The sequence below is a fragment of the Oryzias latipes genome, chromosome 13, assembly GCF_053564925.1.
Source record: "Oryzias latipes strain Hd-rR chromosome 13, Olatipes_Hd-rR_3.1".
Classification (NCBI taxonomy): Eukaryota; Metazoa; Chordata; class Actinopteri; order Beloniformes; family Adrianichthyidae; genus Oryzias; species Oryzias latipes.
Window position 1 is genome coordinate 20,546,985 of NC_136249.1, and position 27,765 is coordinate 20,574,749.

The window sequence follows — 27,765 nt, forward strand, 5'->3', positions numbered from 1 at the left end:
GGGATAAGACAGCCACAAATATGTCATTTAGGTTAAGATTTTGAGGATTTCATTCATCTATAATCTTGCCCAGATATTTAAACATTATTTTAAAGCACAGCTAACCAAACAAAAAAAAAGTGAAGATTTGATCCCAGATTGATGGCTGGAATTTGTAGCTTGTCAGATTTTCCTCGTGTGCCTAGGTGGGAGTTTTTCCAGTAGCGCTCATTTTTCTCCCTCACCCAAAAAGACATAAATGCAAGTTTCAGTCATGATCCTTAAATTGACTGGAAGAAGTGTATGAGGGTAAAAATGTGTCAAAAAGAACGCACTTGTAGATTTGATTTGAGAACTTGTAATATAGAATCTGAATACTTGTGCATGAAAAATCTGCATCTGTGTGTAAAAATCTTCTGCTGTGAACTGACAAATTTCCAATTGCATGTGTTCATTTAGAGTTACAACTTCAAATCTGTGATTACAACTGCTCAAATGTGCTTTTGCGTGTGCTCGAATCTGCTGCCGCAAATCACAGGTGCGCTACAACTGCGCTCTGACTTCTGACACATTCCTTGCGAGAAACTTGGGTCAAAAGTGATCTGTGTCCGATAATGGGACTAGGGGGGGAGGGAGGGTAAGAGGAAGCGGAGTCAACCAATCAGAGTGCTGCTCAATAGCCCTGGCCCTGTTGTCCTGCTACAACAAAGATGATCATCTTCCTGATCCTGTCCGTTCGCAGCCATCGCTGCATGTCTGCATTTAAAGCACGAAGAGATCATTTCTCATTAAAATGCAGGAGAAAACTAAGTTTTTCTGTAGAAATGCATTTTTAGTTCACTCTCTGTGTTCATACAAAATTATTGAGAGACTTGCTGTCACATTCGAACGTTTATCAGAAGAGTTATTGAAGCAGGAAGTGTGAATCTGTGAAGGTCTTTCTAACTTGACCAAGTTCTCCGAATCCAGCACTCTGATTGGTTGACTCCGCTTCCTCTTACCCTCCCTCCCCCCCTAGTCCCATTATCGGACACAGATCACTTTTGACCCAAGTTTCTCGCAAGGAATGTGTCAGAAGTCAGAGCGCAGTTGTAGCGCACCTGTGATTTGCGGCAGCAGATTCGAGCACACGCAAAAGCACATTTGAGCAGTTGTAATCACAGATTTGAAGTTGTAACTCTAAATGAACACATGCAATTGGAAATTTGTCAGTTCACAGCAGAAGATTTTTACACACAGATGCAGATTTTTCATGCACAAGTATTCAGATTCTATATTACAAGTTCTCAAATCAAATCTACAAGTGCATTCTTTTTGACACATTTTTACCTTCATAGAAGTGAACATGTTGATGAACCCCACTGCCATCTCTGACATGCCTGGAGTAAACACACAGTCCTGCAGCCTGTGATTAAAAACTTTTGGAGAGAGCAGACTGAAAAATAAATATGGACCTTTAAAAGCTGCAAACACATTTTTACTCATAAATCCTACATTCAGATTTTCACATCTTTTTTGTTAACTTTCCCTTCTCCTTCACTGTTTATAGTAATATGGAAGCTTTTTTTTTTCTCTTTGCAATTAATAACATGATTTATCTTAAACCAACAGTGGCTCTGCTGGTAATACTCCCCCAGAGGTGTAGCGCTCCATTGAGGGGGGCGGAGGAATCTTCATTTTGACCTGAAACAACCCCACCCTGGTGATTGAGTGATATACAGTTAAGACCAGCGGCTTAGAATGCAGCACAAACAAATGAATTCCCAATGAACATAGCACTATGACAAACAGGAAAAATACAGCGCTGATGGAAAATGAGCTGCTGCTCGATGCAGGACTTGATGAGCAAAGGCTTCAAGTGGGCAGCAAAACCAAATCCCTCACTGGCTGACAGCGCCAGCTGTAGCTGCAACAAAAACAGGCTAATTGTATATGGTGAGGGGAGGTAGGAACTGACTGAAGACTGGCAGGATGCCGCGTAAATATACAACACCTATGGTAATAAATGCACTTATGGTTGAAACGGCATATTGATGAGAAAGTCCGCTAAGGCACAAGTGTGCATATATTTTTACACATTTGCATGGACTTGTGCTTAGATATGTACATATGAATGGACATGAAAACATTTCCTGTCAAATATCATTCAGTCCAAGCTCCACTCCAATCATCTTTTAATCTATTATTAGAAATATCCCCTCTGAGTTGTAGGTGTGACTTTTATAAGTGTGACCCCGCCCCCCTTCCCGTCACCTATAACAGTGCTATCCGTTTGCACGCCTTCCTGCTACAGCCCCTCGCAACCCCAACTTGACATTACCGATGCATTAACAATGGCGACCAATATCTGAGCTATCCAGCACTACAGTATGGAGCCAGATGTCAGCTCAGAAGAGGAAAACGAACACGTACACAGATATATTCTTATTCACGAATATATCTCTATTTAAATTGGCATTTTTGTTTGTATGCTCTGGATCCACGAGGATTTGAAAAAAGAAATATTGAGAAAAAAATGCAGTTTGAAGCTTAATGTTCTTTATATATGTCCTCCATCATGAGAAAAACACCACAAGAACATGTTAAAATAGCAAAAACCCCATTTTCAGAGCGTACGGCCTTTGACAATCAAAGAATGTTTCCTAAAGTCAAAAAAAGTTATCAGGTTTAAAATTGATGGGTGAAAATATGAAAATGACAAGTTTTGGGGTTTTGATAAAAAAAAGGAAAAAAAGAATCAACCTTGGATCAATCCAAAAACACAAGGTTCTTCCATCTTCTGATTGTCTGAGCTCCGTGCAAACTGCTGCCTTGAAATGCTCTGAGGTGACTGACACTTTTGTATTTGAATTTGCCGTTCCAATTACCTTGATGACAGGTGTGGAGAAAAGAGACAATCCATTACTGTCCCTTTTCCTCCATCTCTAAGTTCCCCGGGTCTCTTTCACATCCAGGCTATCAGCATTTGCCTTCTATTACCTCAAACCTATTATTGTTTTTCCTGCTCTTCTTTACTAATACCCCCATTTTAACCTGGCTGGCTTCTCATTGTTTCCTCATAACACATCCTCTCCCCTCTCCTCTGTGCTTCACCACAGTGCGCTCGCTGTCACACAAACCCAGAAAGAAAGCATGAAAGGGAATGCGTCATTTAGAGCTTCTGCTGTGTTCTTGGAAACACCATGACAAAAAAAAAAAAAAATATCCCATCAGCATTCATAACACAACAGGTAGCTGTGAACCAGGAGAAAGTCACAAAATAATTCACAATAATTGTGGGAAATCTTAGCAACAGATTTGCCCTGTGAAGGCCAGCGGGAAACATTTTTCTTCCGAATTATTTATCAGAGTGAATGAGGAAGAAAAAAAAAAAAAAATAGGGTGAACAGAGGCATTCTGGGTTATTTAAAACACTGATGTCACTGCAGGTTTCAGGGTGGGTCTTTTAGAAATGGTGTTTTGATGGGGGAAGTGTGCCACCTGCTGGTCACAAACACCCCCAACATGAAACGTGCTCTGGTTTCTTTACAACCACTCATCACCCTGACATTTAATGCAGCCTCACGTCTGCAGATCATTTCGTACTGTTAAGGTCAAACCGAGATTCTTGACATTTAACTAGGAGGAAGTCATTTAAATCTGAAAAGCCCTGTGCAGTCCAAACACACAACAGCTCGCAGTTTCAAAGTTAATTCAGACACAATGATTCTTAACATTTCATGCACTGTCGGATTTGATTACTGTTATCTTTTTAACTTCCAAGGGTAAAATCTTGCAGACTTGAGACCAAACTGTCCGTTTTCAGGATACATCAATGATTTATTGCATGTTTGAGGATTACATCCAACCAGAACATTATGGGGACAAATTTAATAAATCATACAGTTTTCCTCTAGTGTTATTGGAGATGTCAGCAGAGAAGGAGGGGAACGATCAATGGAGTGGTGTCTTAAAAGGAAGAAAGAATAAAGAAAAAGTTCAACATAAAATCAATTTGTCTGTGAAATTTTGAGTTTTCCTTTAAATGTGAAATAAGTAGGTGGAGTGAAAACAATATCTATGGTGCAGAACATCTTGATCCATTTGCCTCTAGCTTCTCTTTTTCTTTATTCGAAGCCTAAAACAAGATCAATTCAGAAAGCTTTCTGCAGTTGGTAGCATCTACACACTTATTTTAAGTAAAGGAAAAAAGCTTGTATTTTCCCCCCGTTTTTGTTGTAAGAAATGAAGTATAAGAAAAATGTCAATCAAAATACTTAATTTAGTTTATATTACAGAATTAAAAAGTATTAGGGATGTGATCCAGCTAATATAACCCATTCAGATAAGTTTTTATTCTCTCTAACTTAAGTTTCACCCCTCTAAAGTACGTAAAGACGTACACTCACCGGCCACTTTATTGCGTACACCTTGGACTCCGTTTTTCCTTCAGAACTGCATTAATCCTTGGTGGCATAGATTCAACAAGGTACTGGAAACGTTCCTCAGAGACTTTGGTCCATATCGACATGACGGCATCACACAGTTGCTGCAGATTTTGTGGGCTGCACATCCATGATGCTCGGTCTGAGCTGCAATAGATCGTCTTGACCATGTCTACATGCCTACATGCATTGAGTTGCTGCCATGTGTTTGGCTGATTAGAAATGTTTGTTAACGGGCAGTGGGACAGGTGTACCTAATAAAGTGGCTTTCAAGTTTATGTAGCCAAAATTCCTGCACACCTTTTGTTTCTTTTCCACTTAAAGCATTCATTTTAAATTAGACAGTATTCTAGCAGCATATTTTTCATATCTGTCTGGAAATTTTCCAATTTAGTACTGCTAACAGTGCTTATACGCTTGTTGGTTATTTTATCAGAAAATGTATTTAAAGGAAGATTTTTTTATTTTTACAGTTTGCCAGTCCATCATTGTGTTAAGGGTTTTTTGGGTCATGATGTAACCCTTGTGCTATCCTAGGCACTTTAACATTGGGAGTTGGGTCATCTAGACCCACTAGACAGTGCTCTGAACCTTTTTTCTTCAATGATTTGTGATCTTCACTGGTGTCCATGGATTACATGAAATCTTTCCACCTTTATCCACCTTTGTCATGGTAGGGAGAACACATCAATGTAAGGGTGGGGTCATCTAAGATAACACAAGGGTTAATGGGGAGACGTGCTTTTCAATCATTTTTTTCCATCACTGAACCTGTCAGCCGCTGAGAACTAGACAAGTAAGAATGTTCATCTGTGTCATCCTGCATCATGCTGCCATCACAGATGGAACGGAACAAAAAGAAAATGAAACTCTCTTGAATGTGTCATGGCACCATTTATTTCTTAAAGTTATGCATAACTTTAAACTTGATCATTGTACAGTATATGTTAAACTTCATTGCATTATTAGAATATCAGGCAGCTGGGAAAACAACAAAAGCAGAAAGAAGCGACATTTCTGTCGGCGGATGGGACAGAAACGGCATGACCGGGTCCTGCAGGAGGAGAGGAAGGAGGGCAAGATATTCAAGGGGGGGGGGGGGGCGTGACAGAGAAGAGGGGGTTCATAAGCATGTCAGCTACTGGGCAGCCTGGAACCAGGGAAAGATGGCACCCATACATGCTCATGGCCAAAAAGATAAGATAAGAGAATCGCACTTAAAGACAGAGGAGAGTCGCAGAAAAGAGGCAAAACGCGCCTGGAGTGTGAAAGAGGATGGAGTCGGCACGGAAATGCAACAGGACCAGATCCGAGCCTACCGACTCTTCATTCTAGTTAACACCACACCAACAAGTTATCTGAAATTATAGACAATTTCCAAATAGTTTCAACACGATGGGATCTGTCCCTCACCAGTGCAACTCTGGCCTCTATTAGCCGGATTATGGTGCTGCTATTCATCAGAGATATGCTAGGAGGCGCTCACACCGATCACGAAGCAGGACAAGCAGCCAAAAATGGAAGTCCACGGTCAAAAGCATGCGAGAAATGTGGGAAACACTTAAAAAATGAAATGAGAGAAAATAAATACATCTTGGGATAAAAAAAAATCTTAATACATTATCTTAAAATCTTCCTTTTCTTGTTCTGTGTGTTTTATATATATATATAAGAGTGTGTGCATATATATATATAAAATACTCAAAACAAAACATACAACTTTGTACATTTTGGTATAAGTTCTGTTCCTTGCTAGATGTTTTAGGGAAAATGGGTTTTCATTGGCAGAAGGAGTTGAGGTTCTGGCGCCATCCCACTTTCCTGATTGCCTTGTGCTGAGAAGAAGAGGGAGGGGTTGGGGGGGGGGGGGCAGCATCACACAGACGGATCCTCCCTGGGAACCTTTGCTCACACTCAAGTCTTTCATTCTCTGTGGCCATGAAAACAAATTGAGCTCAGCAGTGAGAAGAAACTTATAGAATGTCCAGAAAGTCCAGGACACAAATTTCGAAGGACAAACTGCAGGTTGGTTCTCCCTCTTTGGGACCAGAGCCAAAAGTTCTGGTGCTGACTTCCATACTATCTTTTATCTGAGGGGGGAGGGAGAAAAACATTTAGATACAAAAGAATGAATCAGGAGTGAAGATAATAACACTCAAACTGAGCAAGTTAGTTCACATAAACCATACGGGGGGGGGGGGGGGGGGGTTAACCTGTACGGGTGCTGCTGGTTTTTGGGTTGTCTGGGCCCGTGAAGGGTCAGAGACGGGTGCGGCCGCATCTTGAGGGGAACACAGGTGAAGCTACCTCAAGAGATGTCATGAAAATGGAACATACCATTGTTGTGAGCGTGGTAAGGGGATTGTTGTAAGAATATTGTAAGTTTCAAGCACTTATGAGGTACGGGAGATGCTGTCGTGTGGTGCCCCCACACCACACTCCTCTCATAAGGGACAGCACTAACGGGCCCTTTGGTGCGTGGGTTCAGAGAGTTAAAAAAAAAAAAAAAAAAAAAAAAAAAAAAAGGAAAGAAAAGAAAATTCTGTATGACATGCCTGCGTCTCATCTACTTCCCCCTTACATGTTGCTTAAGTGCTCCCTATGACCTGTCGCATACCCGTAGTAAAAAATGAGCATGAACATTTTTGCTCTCTGGGCTAATTGTCAACGACTTTTACATTTTCTGCAGGCCCCGTACAGGTGTGCCCCTTTTTTCGCCCGCACATGGGGCAGGTGTGACTAAGGCATAAGGTGTGGAGAAACACAGATACCTTTATTTCCATCCAGGTCTGCTGCTGACCTCTCTGGCCTTTGGCGTACTAGGTTATTGTACTTCACCTCAACGTCCTGTCAGGAGGAGAAATGAGAAGTTTGTGTAGATCTATAGAACTCCCCTGCTAACAGTGTAATGAGGAACCTTGAATGGTTGTACCTTCAAATAGTTGAGGTTGGTCTGAAGACTTCGAAGGTGAGACAGCACCTGTCTGCTGAACGTGGAGAGGCTGCCAGCCTGAGACGCTGAGGAAAATCTCAAATTGATGCCTGAGTCGGCGGCACAGCCTCGAGAGGTGCTCAGCTGCGTCCCGGTAGCGGATGCCAAGATGTCATCGTCAGTGCTACTCTCCCCAGGACCACCGTAACCCCCCAAGACTAAGCAACCTGCAGGTGAAATGAAAATGTGTCCATTTTAAGTGAGAGCAGAGAGACTGCTCAACAATCCAGAATTTGCCGCTCACCGTAGTCATCAGGAGAGTCAAAGAAGCCGGTGTCCCCCGACCCCAGGTCCTGACCCAGGTCCTCTGTCTGTGAGCTCATCTTCTCTGAGCCATTGTGGACCATCGCCTTCGAGCGGCTGTCTACTGGGGTCCGCAGAGAGGTGGTTCTGAGGAGACGGGCCCCCGTGGAGCGCTTGGTCTGCTCAGTCGCTCCTTGAGACATCAGTTGGGTGACCAACACCTGCTTTAATGCTGCCACTTGGAGACAAAACAGACACAGCTTGTTTTTTCCCCCCAAACAAAGTCCCTGAAGTCCAACTGTGGCCGTTTCCTCAGTTCTTACTTACATGTTTTCAGAGCCTCATCTGCCCTCGATGGAAACACATCAAACGAGTCTCCCTCTCTGGGTTCCTCTGCAACTTGGTAGGGAAGCCCTGGATCAATAAAGCCTTCTTCTACCTCGTCCCCCTCGTCTGCCTTCGCCTCCTCAAATGGATTACTACCAGGCAGGGACCTCTGCAGCACACCTCTAGAAACTGGACTGCTCTCTTTATCTACGAAGAACCAAAAGAAGACATCTTACACACATCTGGAAGAAGGATGGAGAAAGTGCAGAGAAGAGCTGCTTGGGTTACCTGCAGACTGAGTGCTGCCGGTGGATGTGCGGTCCAGGTCTCTACTCGGCCTGGAATCTCCTGCTGTAATGATTTCCACTCCATCTCTCTCCCCACTGGCAAACGAGCACAATCTCCATTTAGTTCAAACTCAGAGAAATCCGGTCTGACCGGAATGCAAAGTTTAGGAAGCCGCATACTCAGACTGAGGTAACGGTATGACGCTGTGAGGCTTGACTTTCATTGGATCCGCTCTCTGCGAGATCAGACTCTGCCACCTTAGGGTATGAAATGGAGCACGATTAGCCGGTTCAACAGCTGGATTCAACAACAAATAAGCCCGCCAGACTCACGTTTTCTGGTCTGTGACTGTGGGTGCCATCAGCTCATAGATCTGGGCGACGTTGTCCGACATGGAGAGAACGAAAAAGGACTTCAAGTCTGGCAGTATGGAAGGCAAAATGGAGATTCAGGTTGAGGTTAATCAATGTTGTTGTATTTAGAAAGTCTTTTAAAAAAGCTGAGTCTTTTGTAGCGACAAGAGTTTGGCATTCACTGACCCGTTGCCACGGAACGCACAAGTACGGTGTTGAGTTTGATGATTGGGCTGAAGATCTGTTTGTTATCTGTGGTTCCCGGCAGGTTTTTGCTGTGACATTTAAGGATCAGACGTTCGTCTTGTTTCTGTAGCAGAACCAGAATGTCCTCCAGGAGGAGAGTGAAGAGCTCTGAAGGAAACAGAAACACCAGTTGTTGTTTTTTTTCTTAGACTAAAACAAAAGTCAGCAGGATTTCAAAAATCAGGACTGTGAGCAAACATATAGAATTAAAACGGAACCAACCAATCGTCTTGTCTTTGTTCACTTTCCACAACAGTGGACCCTCATGGACCATCGTTTTCTTGGTTAGATCCAGATTCTGAAGGATGAAGATCAGGAAAATAAGTAAAACAGTTTTAAAATATTGAACAATGGTTTGTGGCGTCATTTTTCTTCAACAGATCTTTTTATTTTAGGTATTTATTATAAAAATACTTTGCTGTATAACTACTAAGCAAAAAAGAATCATCACCTTTAACTCAAGAATTGTAGGGTTGTCAGTCTGCTTTAAAGAAGACAGATCCAGTCTTCTCTGATAGTCTTCTAACTTCTACAAGAAGAAAAGGGAGACACAAAAAAAGAAGCAGCGCTCAAAAAAAATGAAAAGTATCACCGCAGGAGCACATGGGATGGTAAAAAAAGGATGAGAAGGATGAGGAAATCTTCTGAATGACAAATAGAAAGACCTGCTTGTCCTCAGATTCCTTCACAGCCTGGTTGACGTGAATGAGGATCTTCCTGCAGCTGTCTGCTGCCTGCTTGGCTTTTTCCTTCTCCACAGCATTGTCTGAAAAATATAAGAGTTTTGTTGTTTTCTCAGTCCCAAAGTGAGATGTCTGAGAAATTAAGGTCTCCTCAGACTATTAATCATTTCCAAGAAGTGATGATAAAACTAGGGAGAGATCATGATTATTGTATTAGATAGTTTACATTACCCTTGGTGAGTTTTTCCTGGTTGAAAATAACATTTTAGTCTAAAAATCAAATAAAAAGCACTTCTTTAAATCATTTCAGGAACCAGAACAGCATTCTCTCCCTTAATCTCTACAACACGTCTGTAGATGACATGGTGCCATCAAAGCCTCGCTTAAGACTTTCCAATTAAACTAAAAGGTCAGTTTTACATTCCGGTGATTAAGAGCAAATTTCAGATTTTGTTCTTTTCCTGATGCATGCATGATTACCCGCATCAAGGCCAAACTATTTTTTTCCACTGAGGATTGACTCCCCAAAAGGATCTAAGAGCTTTGAATATCAAAGGAGAGAAAAGCCGAACCCAATAAGTGGGAATTCTCTCAAAGCGTGCAGGGGAACTGGGGAAAAAATACAAACAAATGCAAGCCTGAATAAACATTATTCCCACTATTTGCAGAGAGGAATGCTGCAACATTGCTTTTGTAAAGAACAAAGTTACAAAAATACCAATAAAACGTTAAAAAGAGCAGTTTGGCAAAGATTTACTTTATTTGTACTTAAAGTTGCCTATTTTATAAGGCAGATTGCATGTTCTTTGCCTATTTTCCTTTGTTTTAAAAATGAAAACAAATATTTACTAAATTCTCTCCAACAAATGTCATTTCTAGGCGTTGTTATCCTGTCATTAGCATGTACTGTTGTGAATGCATGTAGTAGAACAGGTGTGACTGTCAACGCTGCGGTAAAAGCACCTGTGTACTTGACAATGTTATCAAGCAGCAGAGGGTACTTGGTGAGCCGTAACACCTCCACAGGAATGATGTCCTTAAGCTGCAGTCGGCGACACAGTCGGTTACTTTCCGCCTCCTGCAAAACACAATTAAAGTTGGTGCAGACACGGAACAGAGCGTAGTTTTAAATTTAGTTAAAAGTCGAAAATCTTTTCATAACAGAAAAAGCAAATTAAAAACTCATAACTTCTGAACTGGATTTGATTTTTCTTGTATTAAAGAAACATTATAGACAGAAAACCCCATTTATTTGATGTCATTCATCATTCACCCTCGCATTAAAGTCTTCAACAAATTCCACAAATACTAGCAGGGTTTCCGTATTTATCTTCATCTGCTGCTTATCTGGGAAAGTGAGAAAAGATCCCTAAACTTTTGCAGCTGACAGTGTAGCTTTTTCACTGAAGAGTTTCCAGGACAGATTTGTAAATGTGACCTGGTTTATCCAGAAGCCTTATATCTTTGAAATGTGTCTAAACCAAACTTCTTTAGCTCTTTTTAATGTGGAGTAGTAGTGACTTTTAATCTAAACAAAAGAATGCAGGAGACGCTTCTTAATTCAAGTCTTAGGTGAGCTAAGCGGCAATGCCCTGTGGACTCCATCCCTGGAAGTGCCCATTTTCATACCTGCTCCTTCATTACGCAGCAGCTTCCCCAGTGGCTGCACAGGTCTCAGTTGAAGGGAGCCAAAAGGGCGGATGGAAGTAACTGCAAAACCCCCACTTCTGTGCATAGTCCTGTTCTGATTGTGCGCTTAATGTTTGTACCTGAATGAAGGATGTGAACTTTGAGTCTTTCTTCTGCTTGTTCTTGATAATTTCCAGAGCAAATGGCTGGTTGCTGCAGAAGGTCCCCACTGCTTGTTTGATCTTTTCCTCCTCTGCACCGCTGAACTGTAATGAACAAACCCGAGGACAGCAGAGCAGAGGCACACAGGCTCAGTCGGTGTGGGTCAGAGATGTTTGGCCAGTCAATTTTTCGTTTCATTTAACCGTAGAAAAGATAAAACAAACTTGCAGAAGTGAGCCAAGCTCATGTCCTTTAGGCAAAACAAATGTAAATGGAAGATAGACCCCTAGAACAAACTTACTTTGTTGACTCCCCTCTTAATTTAAGTCTAGGATGTCATTGAATGTGGGGGAACTTTTCACTGAATATATCACACGACATTGAGAAGGATCCAAGTCAGGCAAATCAAGGACATCTTTGGACGTGCCGGTTTACTGAGGAACAAGGTTCAATAACGATAACTTTCTTCTACTTTGATGTGTCTTCTTTTGTTACACTAAACCTGTTTAAATGCAGGTAAAGAGACTAAATGAAAAGAAAAACAACCCACTGCTGACATTTTCTGTTTAAAGAAATTTTGGGGAAAAAGATGACATTTTATGTTCCAGAGAAGTTATGTTGGAACCACAGACATCATGAAGTTTACTCCACAAAAGAAAGAAAAACAAACCAAACTAACAACTTACCCAGGACAGCAAATCATCCCCTATCTGATCAATTGCTGAGGACTCGTTTCTCTTCCGCACAGTTGCCATTTGCTCCAGGATTGATGCTGAAATTCAGTACAGAATTAGAAGCACTGGCCGTGTGAAACCAGTTCATTCTTCTCCAAAGAAGTGACGTGCTTGTGCCTTTACCGTGCAGCTGCAGAACCTCTCCGAGGTTGGTGAAGATGCTCTTGATGTCAGCTAGAGGAAGAATTGCATCCTTGGAAAGCTTCTGGTAGAAAACATTGTCCAAAACCCTAAGCATTCGCACATGTGCGCGCTCTGTGTAAAACAGCTCTGTAAACACAATAAAAGTCAGTCATTTCAGATGGCAGATTCCTTGCATGCCTCAAAAAGACTTGGTAGGAACTTGTAGTGGATTCAAACAACTAAAAACCAATGCCTGCATCCTATTTGGTTTGAAAACATTTAGGTTTAAAGTCTGTCAAACATGCCGATATTTAAGTTGCATTGGTGAGTTATTGCAGCGTGTATGTGTGTGTGTGTGTGTGTATGTATGTCCTCACCGTGTATAACTTCTTGTCTTTTGATTTCATGAGGACTGAGTCCTGTAAGGACGTCTGGTCCCACCAGCTGCTGCCAGTTTGGAGGATCGTGTTCAGAGTCGGTACCTGGGTCATCCTCACTCTGGACATCAGCAGCACTCAGTCCCTCAAGTCTGTGACAAAAGGGGCGTGGGGGACATTCAGTTTTTTTCTTTTTATAACAACCCTTAATCTACTGGTTATGTCTTTGCTCCTTGTTTAAAGTGTTGTTTAATTTGTTCACCAACAGATATACTCACTTTCTAATAGCCTTTGGCGTTCCATCATGAGTTCTATAAACATCAAGATCAGTGTGGTGAGCAAAGAAAACTTGAACAACTTGTGAACTTGGGATGAGCAAATGTTTGCACCTGTCACTTTCTCTGTCATCCTCCTGCAGCTGGTCCAGGTTATACAAGTTCAAGGGTGACGCAGGATATGACAAACCATCCAGAGAGTCGGAAGGAAGACCATCAGCGAGTCTGGAGGAGCCCGGTGTTGTAGTTCCAGCTGGCAAACAAGTAATGATGAGTTAATTTACTGTAGTATGTAAGGAGAAACACATATATAAACATAATACTGATATTGCTTTATCCTGTGAAAGTGATCCAATGGTCCAATGCTGAAACGCTCACTCGTGTGACCTGGTGTGGTGAAATCTACTAAATATAGGGCTGCTCCTCCCTTTTCCTAAAGATTTTTCTCATATGCTAAAACATTTTATTTTACATACATTGAAGGAACTAAAATCATGAGGTTTCTGTAAAAAATTACTAAATTTACATACTAACTTTATTTTATTAAAGATGTTGATGTGATCTTTGTTTTAGAGGTGAGAGAGAATCAAGTCTTAGTTCAGCAGGAAATGAGGCAAATGTTGCCTCACTCTGAATTTAATGTTGCTGACAGCAGACTGACTGAGTAAACGATGGGATCTGATGGTTTTTTTTGTTTTTTAGGGTCACTTAGTTGCTTACCAGTTTCTGCGTCCCGGCTCGTGTCGTAGCTGTAGCTGATGCTGGTTGGAGAGTAGGAGTTTAGAGACAATGAGTGCGTGAGTTCGGAGCCTTCACTTGATTGGCTGCCCCTGAGACGACCAGCTTCCGTTTGTTCGCTTGTCCCTAGGGCGGGCTGTGACAGTTGTTTCTGAGGTCGGGGGCGGCTGTCCTGACCTTTACTTCCTGCATACAGAGAGATGACTTCTTCAATTTTCTGGCATCTTTAAAATGTGTTGCTTTTGATTTTGTTTTCTCTTTTTAACCTCCTTAACTACCTGCTTCAGTACGGCTAGGTCGGCGCTGGGGTCCAAGAATGGGAAACCTGCTTTTTTTCACTTTATCGTCTCCATCTTTTTCTGCCCTCATGCTCTTCTGCAGTTCATAGAACAGGGAGCAGGACATAGTTACACAAATGACAACAAAGATAAACTAATATTTGTGATGCACAAAGTCTCCAAACTACCTTAATTTTAGGAAGAAAGATTTTTCGACCCCCTTTAGACTCCAGATTGCGGGGTTTCCGGGCCCTCACCCCAAAGTGCTTCATGTATGCATTGATAACATCCTGAATTGCAGAGCTAAAAGAAAAGATGAACACTTATGTTTGACAGCTTTCTTGAGAGGAACAGCAAAAGAACAATACTGCTGAAATCTAAAGAGAACAAGCCCTCCATACTGTGGCTGGTACCATATGTCAAACCGGTGTCTCTCCTACAATTTCCACACAAACCATCTGTGCGGTTCTGAGAACATATGGCTTTTCTAACAAGATTGCTTCAATCACTCTCTCACGTTTGAATAATTTAATATCAACACACTGTATAAATTTGACTTTTTTTCGGATTCTGCTTGGTTGTCTTAATTTGTAAACTGAAAGTGGTGGAGAGAAAACTTTAGTGATGCAAATGTGTTAGTGCTTTGGGTTGAAATTGATGATGTTGCTGTTGGAAAAGTTAGCTATAAATTTTTATGAAGCACTTAACATAAGATGGTGCTTTGATTAGTCAAAGAAAGTTGAAAGAGTTGAAGAGTTGAAATAAACCAAAAAGGATTTCTTACCTTTTCTCATCCTCTGTGGTTTGAGTGCTTGATCTAGGAACAAAACCAAAGGAAAATTAATAGATTGTTCAAATGTGTATCGAAAAGGTTCTTCCTTGTACATTTAGCAGGTTCTCCTTACAGAACTTCCTCGATCTTGGTGATGATGTTGTCGGCGTATGAACGTTCGCGCTCCAGAGTGACGCGGTCTATGACTCTTTCCTGATCCAGTCGGGTCAATTCAGCTTCTGCTACCGTCAGTCCCATACTCCGCTTCTGCCTGCACATCATCAAACAGCCCAGTCTCTACACTACACAAGCTTTAAAATGTTGTGTCCACCCGTCAGCCATTTTCTACACATGCACTACAGCCAGGGAGGAAGTTCATTGGTCCAGTTTTTCAGAACAAAAGTACTTCACAGACTCTAACAGTGGGAGGCTGTTTTTCTTATCATATCTGTTAGTTCCAGAGAGACAAAGGATAACATGTTGCTGAAGTGCAAAATTATGTTTAGACAGAAATTTAAAATAAACAGATTCATTAACATGAACTCTCAAGTGTACCTGAAGTCTTCAAGGTTCTTCTGAATTTCAGGAAGCAGAGAATCTTGCAGTGTTTGAACATGTTGCCTGATAATTTCCTCTGGAATTAGTTCCATCCGTCGCCGCTCTGCAAACATAGGATACACCAAAAATATAAAAGACTTCCTCAAGTTCCCTCTAAATGCAGGCTTTCAAAGGTGAGTAATCTTTAAGAAGGCTTTTTCTAGGTAGGGATGCTCAGAAGGATAAAGGAGACAACAAGCAAGCTTCCAAAGAGAAAAAAAACCAAACCAAACAAAAAAGATCATAATGATCATTGCAAAATCCAATAAGAACAGCATGAATTACTTACCAAGATCAGAGTAAACAGATTCAGGAACAAGAACTTTTAAATGCTGAAAAAAATGAAACAGTGGTACTAAATGACATTACAATAACACTTAACACAGGAGACAAGTACAGGCAGATTTATGGTTTAGTTCAAACATCTTTCTCTTTGATTTATAATAAAATATAACATAATTTTTCTTATTGTCATAAAAAAATGAACTGTAAATCTGCTGTGTAATTCCAACGAGTGGACACTATATTGGACTACTGATAAAAAAAACTAATTGGATATTGTTTAAAAAAAAAAGAAAGCTGATTGTTTTAAGCACAGTTTTTTAACATGCTTGTTTTTTCTGTGCAACATGACATAAAAAAAATCTAATCTGTGTTGTGCTGTGTGAATCTTAAGTGACAAATCCCAAACGCTGCTAAACTTTGAGGTGAATGAAGACAGACTTACCGCTGCCCGGTCTATAAAGAAGTTGTTGAGATCCATGAACACCCGTCTGGTCTCTTTGGGGTTGGTTTGTTTAAATAAGTCAGCATAGAGGTAGCAAAGCTGAAAAGACAAGACAGAGATTAGAAACTCGTCTGCAGAGAGTGGGAGCTAGCTTTACACCTGATTATTAAAGGGAGATTAAAGACCCGCTCCGATAAAAATCATGTTTGTAACCTGTTCTTGTGGCATTTTTCTCATCATGTAGAAGATATTTAAATAAAATTAAGTATTGCCTTATTCAAACCATTGTGAATCAGGAGAAGACGAAAAAATACAGTTCGGAAAAAAAAAGTGGATGTTAAAAATACGCTGGATGAGCCACATGCTCCCTGCTCTGTTCTAGTCTTATACATCCACTTGTAGACAAATAGATCCATGTGCGTCTTGTTTTCCTCGTCCGATCTAATATCTGGCTCAAAACTGCTGGATAGCTCAAATATTGCTTGCCATTTTTGTTGCACCAGTAATATTAGATTGGGGGTGTCAGAGACTGTAAGCTAGCAGGAGAGCATGTGAACAGAGAGCTCTCAGTAACAGGGAGGAGAAGGAAGGGGCACGGTTGCTGCTTGCCAGCAGTCCCGCCTGCAAAAACTTAGAGGAGATTTTCTAATGAATTACTGCTGCTCTGCAGAAACAATGTCCTAGAAAACAACACAGTTTTTTTCAATTTTGTTTTAACCAAAAATGGCATACAGTATACCCCCCATATTCTGGGTGTTTGAGACCAGAAACACCTGCGAATATGCATAATCCACGAATAGGGAGAACCACCCACCCCCAACCCCGAAGAATGTCCGTCACCGATCCTTACTCATCAAAAACCCTTCTCAAACCGTTCTGATGCTTTATGAAACATTTATTAAAGAAGTTTGGAATATTGCTCAACGTAAAGAGCTTTTCTCTTTTTATTAACACCAACTGACTGTACCGTTTGCATACTTAATAACCCACATTAGGAGTGTCACTCTGTCTCTCTGCACCTTAAAACCAGGAGCCTGTGCATCCTCCTTCATCAGTTAGGACACAAATACTGTCAGCAACTGGCAAGCTGACAATAAGTTTTCTTTTTATGTAAATAAATCACTTTTAAGGCCTCATTCTGGACAGCTGCCTGCTTTAGTAGCTCCTCATATCCCAAATAATTTGAAACAAGTGTTCCCTGACTGCTGTTGACTGAAAATTCAATACAAATTAGTATTTCAGGCAACTACAATAGCAAAACGATTTATTCTATTTCAGTAGAAAATCTTACCACAGGAGCAGGATCAAACTGAGAGATGACGTGATGCAGAAAAGCTGCGAGGTGGGCGGGGCGAGACTTGAGTTGCTCAATATTATTAAAGCTGTTACACTGGCCGTTTGTCTAAAACAGTGAACAAAGTCAACAAAATATGTTATTTAAAATTACTTCCTGAGATGGCTGATCTGAAAAAGTTGCAATTGCTTCTCAAGAGTACTAAGAATAACAAGAAACACCTGCTCATGGTCTGAAACAAAATAGTCATCTTCAGCTCCGATGATCTGCGAGACGAACCGCGAGGAGGAGGGACTACTGACAGTAGTAGGAGAGAGAGAGTTCTGCAGGAAAGAAATAATGGACGAATGATGTGATTTACTTGTTTTACATGTAGATCCTCACACCCCTGCTTGGACTGACCTGAACAACAATCTTTACCCAAATATCTACACAGAAATGAATGAACATAAGGAGGAATTTTGCTTGGGTTGAGGTAGTGCAGTTACCAGATCAGTGGTGTCTTCTGCTTCCGGGGAATGGCAGGAGTTAAAGCTGTTCCTGGGTGTGCTCTTTGGGCTGGGACAGTAGGACTCTTTTTGACACTGATTATCTGAAGATCCAGACCCAAACATGCGAGATGACTGAAAGGGAAACGGAACGTAGCAAACTATTTTTCCATTTGTTGCTTTCCAAAATGATAACAAAAAAAATTGTGATAATTAAGATCTAATATTAGCATTTGTTTCAATCAGAGAAAGAATCAATACCATACATGGTTTATTTTTCATATTGATTAAGAAGATTTATAGGCTGTAATTTTTTGTTTACTGTGACTACGTACAGGATTATTAGCCCAGGACATCTCTATGCTGCTGTCTCCTTTGGTGGAAAGTGCATGCTCCGTTTCTAGTACGCCGCCATCATTTGCATCACCAGCTGAGAGAATCTTCTGAGGTTTCATGCAAACAAAAGATTTTTATTTGTACAGTGGGGCAAACAAGTATTTAGTCAGCCACCAGTTGTGCAGGTTCTCTCACTTAAAAAGTTGAGAGAGGCCTCAACTTCATCATCATTCATCATAGGTTTATCTCAACTATGAGAGACAAAATGAGAAAAGAAATCCAGAAAATCACATTGTCTGATTTTTAAAGAATTTATTTGCAAATTATGGTGGAAAATAAGTTTTGTGTCACTTACAAACAAGCACGATTTCTAGCTCTCACAGACCTGAGAGAAAGAGAACTTTATGGTACGAACTCTACTCGTCGTGTTTGGAGGAGAAAGAATTCTGAGTTGAATCCACAGAACAGCATACCTACTGTAAAGCATGGGGGTGGAAACATCATGCTTTGGGGCTGTTTTTCAGCAAAGGGGAGCAGGACGACTGATCAGTGTGAAGGAAAGAATGAATGAGGCCATGTATCATTAGATTTTGAGAGAAAACTTTCCATCAGCAAGGGCATAAAGATGAAACATGGTTGGGTCTTTCAGCATCACAACCATGCCACACACACTGCCCAGGTAACTAAGAAGTGGCTTCATAAGACAAAGTGGCTTTGTAAGAAGCATTTCAAGGTCCTGGAGTGGTCTAGCCAGTCTCCGGGTCTCAACCCCATAGAAAATCTATGGAGGGAGTTAAAAGTTTATGTTGCCCAGTGACAACCCCAAATCATCACTGCTCCAGAGGAAATCTGCAAGGAGGAATGGGCCAAACTACAAGTACAGTGATCCCTCGCTATAATGCAGTTTACTTTTCACGGTTTCGCTACTTCACGAATTTGCATCGTGCATTGTGTTCTGCATTCTGATTGGCTAAAAAGTCACTCCGCTTCTTTTCTACCTGTGCGTCAATAACGTGGCAGTTTAATATGTGCACGTACGAACGTATGTGCACGTACATTACGTTCGTGCAAAATCTCTTGATGGTGGCATGTCGGTGTAGAAGGACCTTTTTGCAAAGAAGAAAAAAGAGCGACAACTGCCTATCACTATGTTCTTCTCCCGAACAAACACAGCTGCACCGCGGGCTTCAAAAGAGGAAAACACTGCAAAGCGGAGTCAGGATGCAGCGGCTCAGTCTGAAGAGCAGTGAAATACACCTGAGTCACTATTTGTCCCAATGTACTTTGTATTTTTTTTTCATAATCATTTTAAATTTTCACCCGTTTAATCCAATCACTCGGGCCGTGGTGGGCGGGGCTAATCTCCGCGATTTGAAGCCTTCTGTTCACATTGATGATTCAAAGCATTATTTGACAGTACAGTACAGAAGTTATTTGTTGGAAAAAAAAAACGTTTCTAAAGTACTTTTATTTGTGAAACAAATGCTTGAGCCTGTAAAATGGTTTGTTCTTTCTTTTCAATGTATTATAGACTATTTAATTGTCTAATAATCGTAAAATAAAATAAAGATTTCTACTTCACAGATTTTTTGATTCTTCACAGGTTACGTTCTTTTTGGAACATAACCCCTGCGAAAAACAAGGGTTTTCTCTTTTTTAACAGTTTGTTAAAATCTTGAGAAGACCTACAGAAAACATTTGACATTGCCAACAACGTGTATGTAACAAAGTGTAGACTTATTTTCCACCATAATTTACAAATAAATTCTTTAAAAATCAGACAATGGGATTTTCTGGATTTTTTTTCTCATTTTGTCTCTCAGAGTTGAGATATACCTGTCATGAAAATTACAGGCCTCTCTCAACTTTCTAAGTGGAAAAACTTGCACAATTGGTGGCTGACTAAATACTTTTTTGTCACACTGTAAGAGGAACGACAGAGCATTTTTACAATCTTTACTAACAGTGCAAAAACAGTATATTGAATGCATGAGCATCAGATGCATGTGCAGTATTTGATGATCAGTTATAGCGTCTCAAAAGTTTATTCTAATCCAAATAAGAACTAAAAGTTGAGAGACTACAACAAAATATAAAATACAATATAAAATGTCACACAGACACAAAAGAGTGACTTCCCACTGCGGGACTGTAATCCCCTTGATGGGATTAGGACAATGTTTGTCTGGAATAAATTTGAAACACTCTACACAAAAATACATAACAGTTGGCTGGAAATTTCTGGCAAATCTCTGTTTTTCTGGATTTCCAGCACTGTAAGGTAAACTTGCAAGTCAGTACCTGTGTTGTCCCGGTGGCCTTGCAGATCTGACCCTGCAGCTGAGGAATGTGTTTTTTAGCTTCCTGGATGTCTTTCAGTAGTTTGGGGGAGGGGTTCCTGTCATACTCCTCCTTCCCAGCATTAACACCATGAGCGGGGGGAAAAAAATCAAAACAAGGACAATTTTAGCAGGTCATTCAGAAAAAGAATCCAGTTTCATTCATTCTGAAATTATGATGTAAAAATCAACCTTCTGTGTCTTAATGAAAACATTTTAACACATATAGACTTCATAAAATTCAAGCAACACATTTCCTAGTCTAATTTCTAAAAGAGGTAGAAATTATATACACATTGTTTTTCTAATTATTACGACATTCGTGCATTTTGTGCAAATGGAAACAAGATTTCTTAAAGATGGGATAAGATGCAGATGAATTCACAAAATCAATGCAATAAAGCAAAACTACACTAACCTGAAGGTCCTGCTGCTCTTTCTTCTTCTGCAAGACGTCTGTGTTGTGGGTACAGAAACTGCTATTTTCCTCCTAAAAAAATGGTTTCAATAGTGACTCTTCAGATGTACAACCCATTAGAAAAACATAAAATAAGATGTTATGGACTTAGAAAAAATGTTACTGCAACAAAGTAGCATTAAGTAACAAACAAACAATGTAACAAGAGATTTAGAGAAACACTAGAGTATTGTTGCAAAAAGAAAGCAAAGGCAAAATCCCTCAGATGATGAGGAAAATGAAAACAAAAACAGAAAAAAACCTGGGGGGTATTCTAAAAAGCAGGTTTTGTGAGTTACCACAGTAAGTTTAAGGCTAAGGAAGCGTATAACCTCAGCTTTTGGTTCCAAAAATGGAGATATGTTTCAGGGTATGCTCAGTTCCCATAGCAACTCATGCTCTGAACATAACCTGGTCTGGAGCAGGTTTAGTTAGAGAGGTGAAGGAGCATGGCGTGTCCATTTGAAGATGATTTAGTGAGTAAGTTTTATAAGTTGCATATATATATACACATCACAATGTAATTGGAAATAAGATCTTTTGCTGATGATACAGCCGTATTACTTTTTTGATGAGTTTATAATCTTCATAAGCCGTGATTAAAATCTCCAACTCCGTCTCACCAAAGTTTAGCGCTCTCTTTTGTTCTCCATGCGTTTCCATGGTGAAATCGGCAATCCATTGAGAATGCCTTTATGTACTCGCTGTGCACGCGCATTAACCCAGGTTACCAAGTCGAGCGTAATTACGCTAACTCATATCCGGTCTTTGGGAACCGACATACCCAGAGTAAGCAAGTTCAGGCGGACTTCAGCCAGAGCCCAGGGTTAAAGTCAGGGTAGTTTAATCTTGCTTTCTGGAATACCCCCCTGGTGTGAAAAGTTAATTCTCTTTTGTACCCATGTTTGTTGTGAGGTGGAGAGTTGGTCCTGAGGGCTGGTTGGGCGTTCAGCTGCCGGAGAATTTGGAGAAGATATGCTGACACCCAACATGTCAGGTTCTGATTCTGCTAAAGGGATCTGGGGGAGCCCCGGTGGGCGCCCCAAGACAGTGAGGGCCACATAGGAGCCAGCTGCAGTAAAGAAGACAAGATTAGGAATTATTTTTCTCCTAGAGAATAACAACAACAAAAATATTTACAAAAACTGGAGTGAAACTAACATTTGATAAGTTTCACCACTTCAATGTGATTAGAATGTGTAACAAGGGTCCCGTTGACCTGAAAGACAATAATAACACACACCGCAGTGAGACCTGACACTACAAAAACAATGTGTTAAAGTAAAAGCTCCACTACGCCGATGTACATTTAATTCCCATCAATCCAGGAAAAATGATGTTTGACCAGAAGGTGGCAGTCTAAGGCCCCCATATAGAAGCAATACAGGATAGAGATGTTAGCTTAGAGAACCAACAATACAAAAAGACTGAAGACATTACCTTGATGATTCTGTCTCCTGTCTGAACACCTGCTCGCATGGCAGCTCCATCTGGATATCATAAAAGAGCAGAAAAAACATATTGTAACATAAAAGGCAAGGGAATCATGACAAATAGGAAAAACAACAACATTAATGGAGGAGTGTATGGCTTTATTTGTGGGTTATGGGTTGAACATTTTTTTCTGCTTCATTTCTGCATGATAAATCCCCTACATTGCTTTGACAGACAAAGTGACTATTTTGGAAAACCATAACAGTGGTTATGTTACAAGAAGGACCTGTTTCACGGCTCCACCCAAAGAAAGGGATTTAAGCACGAGACAGGTTATTACAAGCGCCACGTCTAACACCGCTGTCAGCAGCGCACACCTGGAGTCGTTTGTAAACCAAAAACAAACGTGAAGTTTCCAGATTTAAATCACCGTGGAAATGTGGACTGAAATCACCAGGACTGAAAACCCTTAACCCCATCATTCATGGCTCGACAAATCATTTTGATCAAAAATAAGTAGAACAAATAGAAAACAATAAAAGTCCCCCGATATTTGAATAACAATAGAAGAAGAAAAGTGCACAAATTATCAAGGTTAGAATTACAAAGAGTGGTTTGAGTAAACAGTAGTTGCTAAACACTGTTATTTGGTCATTTTGGCACAATCAAGATTACTGATCAGCAAGATTGTCCTTGTTGTGCCACAAATGCATTTAAAGGGGGTTTGAGCCAAAGACTCAGTTGATGCAGCTTACTAACAAAAATGGCCATAAAGTCATAATTTTCCCAATGTAAACACATCCCAACAAAAGAGGGGGAGGCCAAAGCAGGTAAGCTCAAAAGATGTCACTTAAACATCTGCTTTCTCTTTCTTTCCACATTAGGAGTCACCCTTACCTTCTTTGACAAGCTGCACAAACACTGGGTTGTCACCACTGACCGTGAGTCCAAAGCCATTTTCATCTTTCTGGATGATTACGCATCGTTGTACCAGGCCTGCAGGTAAGAGGGACAAACTAAGCATCAAGTTCACACAACCTGGTTGTTTGATTTGATTTTGGTTTAATTTGACAACCAGGAACTAAAGAACAGTAGTTACATTTACAGAAAAGGACATTTCTGCAGCAAAAGCAAGAAAAACCATAGAGAACAAAAACAGACTGGTTTATGCTTCCAATTTAATGTTAAAATTAATTTTATGTTCGCTTGTCTCATTGTACGGATTAGATCATAACTAAAATGATTTTCTTTCCACATAGATACGATGGTGAACTTTACGTCAGGTTTCACTTCCCACTGGAAAAAATAAGTTTGTTCCTCATCCACAAATACTTTAACTGAAACTGCTCTAACCAAGATCTTTGTAATGATATCAAAATAAATAAATTCAATTAAAAAGTATGCAAGTCATTTTCAAACACATGAACTTATTGTTTAACATGAGCAACAAATCCTGAGGTAGTTGAGCACAAGGGATAATAACTATGTACTGTTCAGGCAAGCAGTGGTTTGAATGTTTTGGAAACATGAAAATTCACACCTTACTTACTATTTTATTTCTATAGTAAACATCAAAATGAATTACGAATCTTATTTGAATGCAACATAAGTGTAATTTGCCTCACACACCATAACATATGTGAAAGATTTGACACATTTGATGTTTTTTCTTCTTTGGGTCACAGCTGGGAGAAAAGAACGCCGTTTTTCCAGTTTACGGTGCGTTTCATCAACCAGACGAGAAGATATGAGATCTTATCTGATGTCTGTCTGGGTGAGACTGACAGCACAACACGAGTGCTGAAAACGCAGTACAAACATTATGAAAGGAGTTTTCAAAGAGGGAATGGAGGCTACACTAACTTTAGTTACAAAAAAAAAGCAAACCAGAAGGGGTGAGTGACCCTTGAACTTGTTTATTGTGGTGTTCAAAATCCTCTGCTTGGTACAGTAACAGAGACCCGAAGGGGGTTAGAGTGGGGAGGCAATACAAGTTAATACATGGATAGTGGGTTGGGGGAGCCAAAAGGCACATGCTAAGGGGGAGGGGTGTACAGAGAGGGTTAGATTGGACTAAGAGCAGGGGGGGAAGGGCAGGGGAGGGACGGGCATGGGTGTTAAAGAAGAAGATTATGCCATATAGGTCAAAGAGCTGGTGTAAATTTGCCCCTGGATGTAGTTTGAATTGGTTTGTTTATTTTGCTTTTGGATTTCTACACTTGTCTCAGGGATGTTTGCAAACGAAACTGCAATGTGAATAGACTGACCCAGTGGAATATTCTCTATAAAATAGAGAGATCTGATAAATGTAGCAACCTTTGTTAAAGGCACATGTCAAACAAAGACGTTAACACACAGAGAACGTTTATTTCAAGAACTAGAAAAAGCTACTCCACTCAGCTGAATCTCTGATCTCACATTCGCCGTAGTTCATTCACATGTCCCGTCCTCCAGCCTAAACCCCTTCCTTTTCGTTCTACCTGTCTAAACTCTTCAAATGTTTACTTAAGGACTGATGGAAGTTGAATCCATCAGTCTTCCAAGCCCAAACTTAACCAGACGTCTCAGACTCCTCAGTCCATGTACGTCTTTTTGCTATCAAATTCAAACTCCGTAATCATGCTGATTTAAAGTGCCCACATGAGCCTAAAGGGCACTGCAAGACACACCTGTGCTCCTCATACAGGTCAACCCTCAAAAAGGAAGACATGACTAAGGCTCAAGATCATGTTCTTGCACTGCTGAGTTTGATTTTGAGTCTGAGCTGCTGTGTTGGTTTTGAATTGGTTAATTGGTTGATGCGTCCATCATTTTCCATTATTCCAGGCAAAATGGTTAGAAAAATAAAATAAAAGACTTGATTTGAACCAGCAAGGAAGTAGGTTTTAATCAATAAATATTAGACCACTGACAATCCAAACAGACTATGTTTACAGGAAGCAAAAATCTTGCAGGCAATTTCACACCAGGATCTTTGGGTAGTTACGTGAAACTTTTCCTGCGAGAGCGTCTTACCGCAGGACTCAGGCTTCCCCTCTGCAAGCACACTGTTGTTGCCACTCTTCTGCAGCACCAGAGCATCTGCTCAGAGCCCCCACCAGACAGCAAAGCGTGACCCAAACACACAAAAAAAAAGAAAAGAAAAAAAGACAGGACACACAAAAAGGAAAGAGAAAATCATGAGGGAGAAAAAAATCATGGGAAAAGAGAATTTAAGGACAAATATTCAGTTAAAACAAAACAGTAGTTTGAATCAAAGGATGTAGTCTGCAAGATAAAACTATTTCTCTCTTTCTTGTCTTTATTAGATACAGACACGAATGGAGGGTGGAATAAAAGGGGGAATGACACAGAGGAAATGGCCCTGAAAAACATGAGACTGATGTAGCACTATTCTGTTTCAGTATTTTTAACCAGCTGTTTGCTTTTGACTCTGCTTTAATTACAGAATTCTAAATTCCAACGTTCCTGAGCATCACTGTTAGTTTACCATCAGACAAGGTTTTCCACATCTGTTGACAATAATGTGAAAATCTAAACAAACAAAAAAAAATCATATAAATTTGGGACCATGTAAAATATATGTATTTTGCTATAGCTTACTTGTTGTTAGCTTACTTGTTTTTGTTTTGTTATTCTATTATTATTAACCTGTTTTTGATGGACACGGACTTTTTCACACGTAATGACTGCAGTGTGAAGAAGTCTGCGGGTGAATTGTTTACACAATCAACTGTTGTTGCTTGGCAACAACAAATTGCTGCCAGAGAAGCAATCGAAGGTCACGGGAGAGGCATAGGAGACTGAGGTCCTTTGGAGTTTGCAGGACTCTCAAGAGTTTTTTATGATGACAGTGTTGCATTTGGAGGGGGATGCACTGACAGGAACAGGAAGAGGATCGACAAACTGGTGCGGAGATCCGGCCCTGTTCCTTAATGTCACCTAAAGTCTGTGGCTGTAGTGTGTAAGCGGAGGATGATACAGAAACTAGAATCCATCATGCACAATCCTCATCGCCCTCTGCATGAGACAGAGGGTGCACTGATCAGCTCCTTCAGTCAGAGACTGAAACACCCTCGCTTCAGGAAGGAGCGCTTTTGCAGATCTTTCTTCCTGTGAGCTAATGCACTTTGCTATGAGGCATCTACAAAAAGAAGAAGTCTATTTTTTAGAGTTATTTATTATCTATCAGCTGTTTTTCAAAGAACTATGGCAACACAGTAATGTCCCGTTTGTAGGATCGACAAAATTCTGTTCTATTCTATTCTAAGTTGAAGAACTCTAAATTAATTAATAATGAAAAAATAACTGTTTCTGGATGTCTTGAAGCTATTTTAAAATTCCATATTGGAGGGGTTGAGTGGGTTCGACTACTTTTGTCCATCATCTCTCCATAAAATAACGAATCTTCAATAATGAAGCTTCAACGCAATCAATCAAGTGGTTATATTAGATAAATTACTAAACATGTACTTTTGCATGAAAATGAAAAAAAAAATCAAAGAATGACATTTATTAAAGAAAAGAAGTGGTAGATTAGGTGACATGCAAAAAAATGTCAAGGACATACAGAAAAATATGCCATGCAAACATGTTGTATTTCATGACATGCTTTGGACATGCAATGTCTAAAAAGAGGACGCGGATGCAGATTTTCTTTATATCAACACTTGGTCAAAAAGGCTCCAAATTACAATACTTTTTCACTTACAGCAAAAAGTATCAGCCAAAATGGTTTCATAAATGGTTTAAAATAGATTCCAGCAGTGATTTTCTTTTTTTTTTTTAATTTTCTGTCTAATAAATCTTATGAAATGCAACAAGAACCACGGTTCTGTGTTTGCCACGTGTGAGTAAAAAGTAAATCACGACTATTCACACCAAAAATAACTTCCTAAAGAAAAGATTGTAATTAATCCTTACAGTTGAAGTGGTTGGAGGAGTTCCCACCACAACATCCAACAATAACCTTAAGATTGAATTCAGTGTTTTGTTTACTGACCAAAACATTAGGAGTCCACTAAAAACAGTCAAAATCCCCTCTTTTTTCCTCTTGTGATGCCAAAGATCTCATGGCTTCTTTCTAAGGTAAAAACGACTGAAAGAATAAAAGCTTTAAACATCCAACATTCCCGAAGCACAGCAGTAAACATGGCAGATGATCCCTGCAGGAGCAGATGCACTGCAGTCTATCTGCTGGGAGCCATCATGAGACGGGGATCAACTGATCAGCTTGCACTGGAAGCTCAGCATTTCAAATGACTACAGCGAGATGAGCTGTATAAGAGGAATTGTCATTTGCTTCATTAAAAAAAACGTTGCAATGAATTTTTAAACAATAATTTGTTGAAAGGAATTTCAATTGTATGAGCCGATTCACTTATATGTAATGTAATTTATTCTCAAAAGTAATTTGCTTTTTGCATAATAATCTCTCCCAACTACAGAAAACCCTTGTTTTTCGCAGGGG

General features: G+C 40.2%; 1 protein-coding gene across 3 annotated transcripts in view; it reads right to left on the bottom strand.

Moving 5' to 3' along the window:
• Nucleotides 1-5,277: 5,277 nt before the first annotated feature.
• The window catches only part of arhgef12a (Rho guanine nucleotide exchange factor (GEF) 12a), a 47,233-nt gene continuing 24,745 nt past the window's right edge, over nucleotides 5,278-27,765 (bottom strand). The window contains exons 4-41 of one of the 3 annotated variants that reach the window (XM_023961378.2): nucleotides 25,311-25,376; nucleotides 23,193-23,291; nucleotides 22,302-22,351; nucleotides 22,023-22,080; nucleotides 21,761-21,933; nucleotides 20,823-20,894; nucleotides 20,367-20,477; nucleotides 18,065-18,172; nucleotides 17,730-17,864; nucleotides 17,463-17,564; nucleotides 17,239-17,349; nucleotides 15,948-16,046; nucleotides 15,510-15,552; nucleotides 15,179-15,284; nucleotides 14,757-14,894; nucleotides 14,636-14,668; nucleotides 14,040-14,154; nucleotides 13,852-13,948; nucleotides 13,556-13,759; nucleotides 12,950-13,088; nucleotides 12,839-12,871; nucleotides 12,561-12,712; nucleotides 12,184-12,330; nucleotides 12,013-12,098; nucleotides 11,305-11,430; nucleotides 10,499-10,613; nucleotides 9,518-9,618; nucleotides 9,304-9,381; nucleotides 9,075-9,150; nucleotides 8,793-8,960; nucleotides 8,586-8,673; nucleotides 8,433-8,510; nucleotides 8,254-8,348; nucleotides 7,966-8,172; nucleotides 7,640-7,876; nucleotides 7,336-7,562; nucleotides 7,175-7,250; nucleotides 5,278-6,493 (exon numbers count right to left, since the gene is read on the bottom strand). In XM_023961378.2, the coding sequence (XP_023817146.1) occupies nucleotides 6,483-6,493; nucleotides 7,175-7,250; nucleotides 7,336-7,562; nucleotides 7,640-7,876; nucleotides 7,966-8,172; nucleotides 8,254-8,348; nucleotides 8,433-8,510; nucleotides 8,586-8,673; nucleotides 8,793-8,960; nucleotides 9,075-9,150; nucleotides 9,304-9,381; nucleotides 9,518-9,618; nucleotides 10,499-10,613; nucleotides 11,305-11,430; nucleotides 12,013-12,098; nucleotides 12,184-12,330; nucleotides 12,561-12,712; nucleotides 12,839-12,871; nucleotides 12,950-13,088; nucleotides 13,556-13,759; nucleotides 13,852-13,948; nucleotides 14,040-14,154; nucleotides 14,636-14,668; nucleotides 14,757-14,894; nucleotides 15,179-15,284; nucleotides 15,510-15,552; nucleotides 15,948-16,046; nucleotides 17,239-17,349; nucleotides 17,463-17,564; nucleotides 17,730-17,864; nucleotides 18,065-18,172; nucleotides 20,367-20,477; nucleotides 20,823-20,894; nucleotides 21,761-21,933; nucleotides 22,023-22,080; nucleotides 22,302-22,351; nucleotides 23,193-23,291; nucleotides 25,311-25,376 (4,160 nt within the window). In that variant the 3' untranslated portion in view covers nucleotides 5,278-6,482. The remainder of the gene's footprint in view (nucleotides 6,494-7,174; nucleotides 7,251-7,335; nucleotides 7,563-7,639; nucleotides 7,877-7,965; nucleotides 8,173-8,253; nucleotides 8,349-8,432; nucleotides 8,511-8,585; nucleotides 8,674-8,792; nucleotides 8,961-9,074; nucleotides 9,151-9,303; nucleotides 9,382-9,517; nucleotides 9,619-10,498; nucleotides 10,614-11,304; nucleotides 11,431-12,012; nucleotides 12,099-12,183; nucleotides 12,331-12,560; nucleotides 12,713-12,838; nucleotides 12,872-12,949; nucleotides 13,089-13,555; nucleotides 13,760-13,851; nucleotides 13,949-14,039; nucleotides 14,155-14,635; nucleotides 14,669-14,756; nucleotides 14,895-15,178; nucleotides 15,285-15,509; nucleotides 15,553-15,947; nucleotides 16,047-17,238; nucleotides 17,350-17,462; nucleotides 17,565-17,729; nucleotides 17,865-18,064; nucleotides 18,173-20,366; nucleotides 20,478-20,822; nucleotides 20,895-21,760; nucleotides 21,934-22,022; nucleotides 22,081-22,301; nucleotides 22,352-23,192; nucleotides 23,292-25,310; nucleotides 25,377-27,765) is intronic. The other 2 variants (XM_023961379.2, XM_078930072.1) reach the window with 2 other exon arrangements.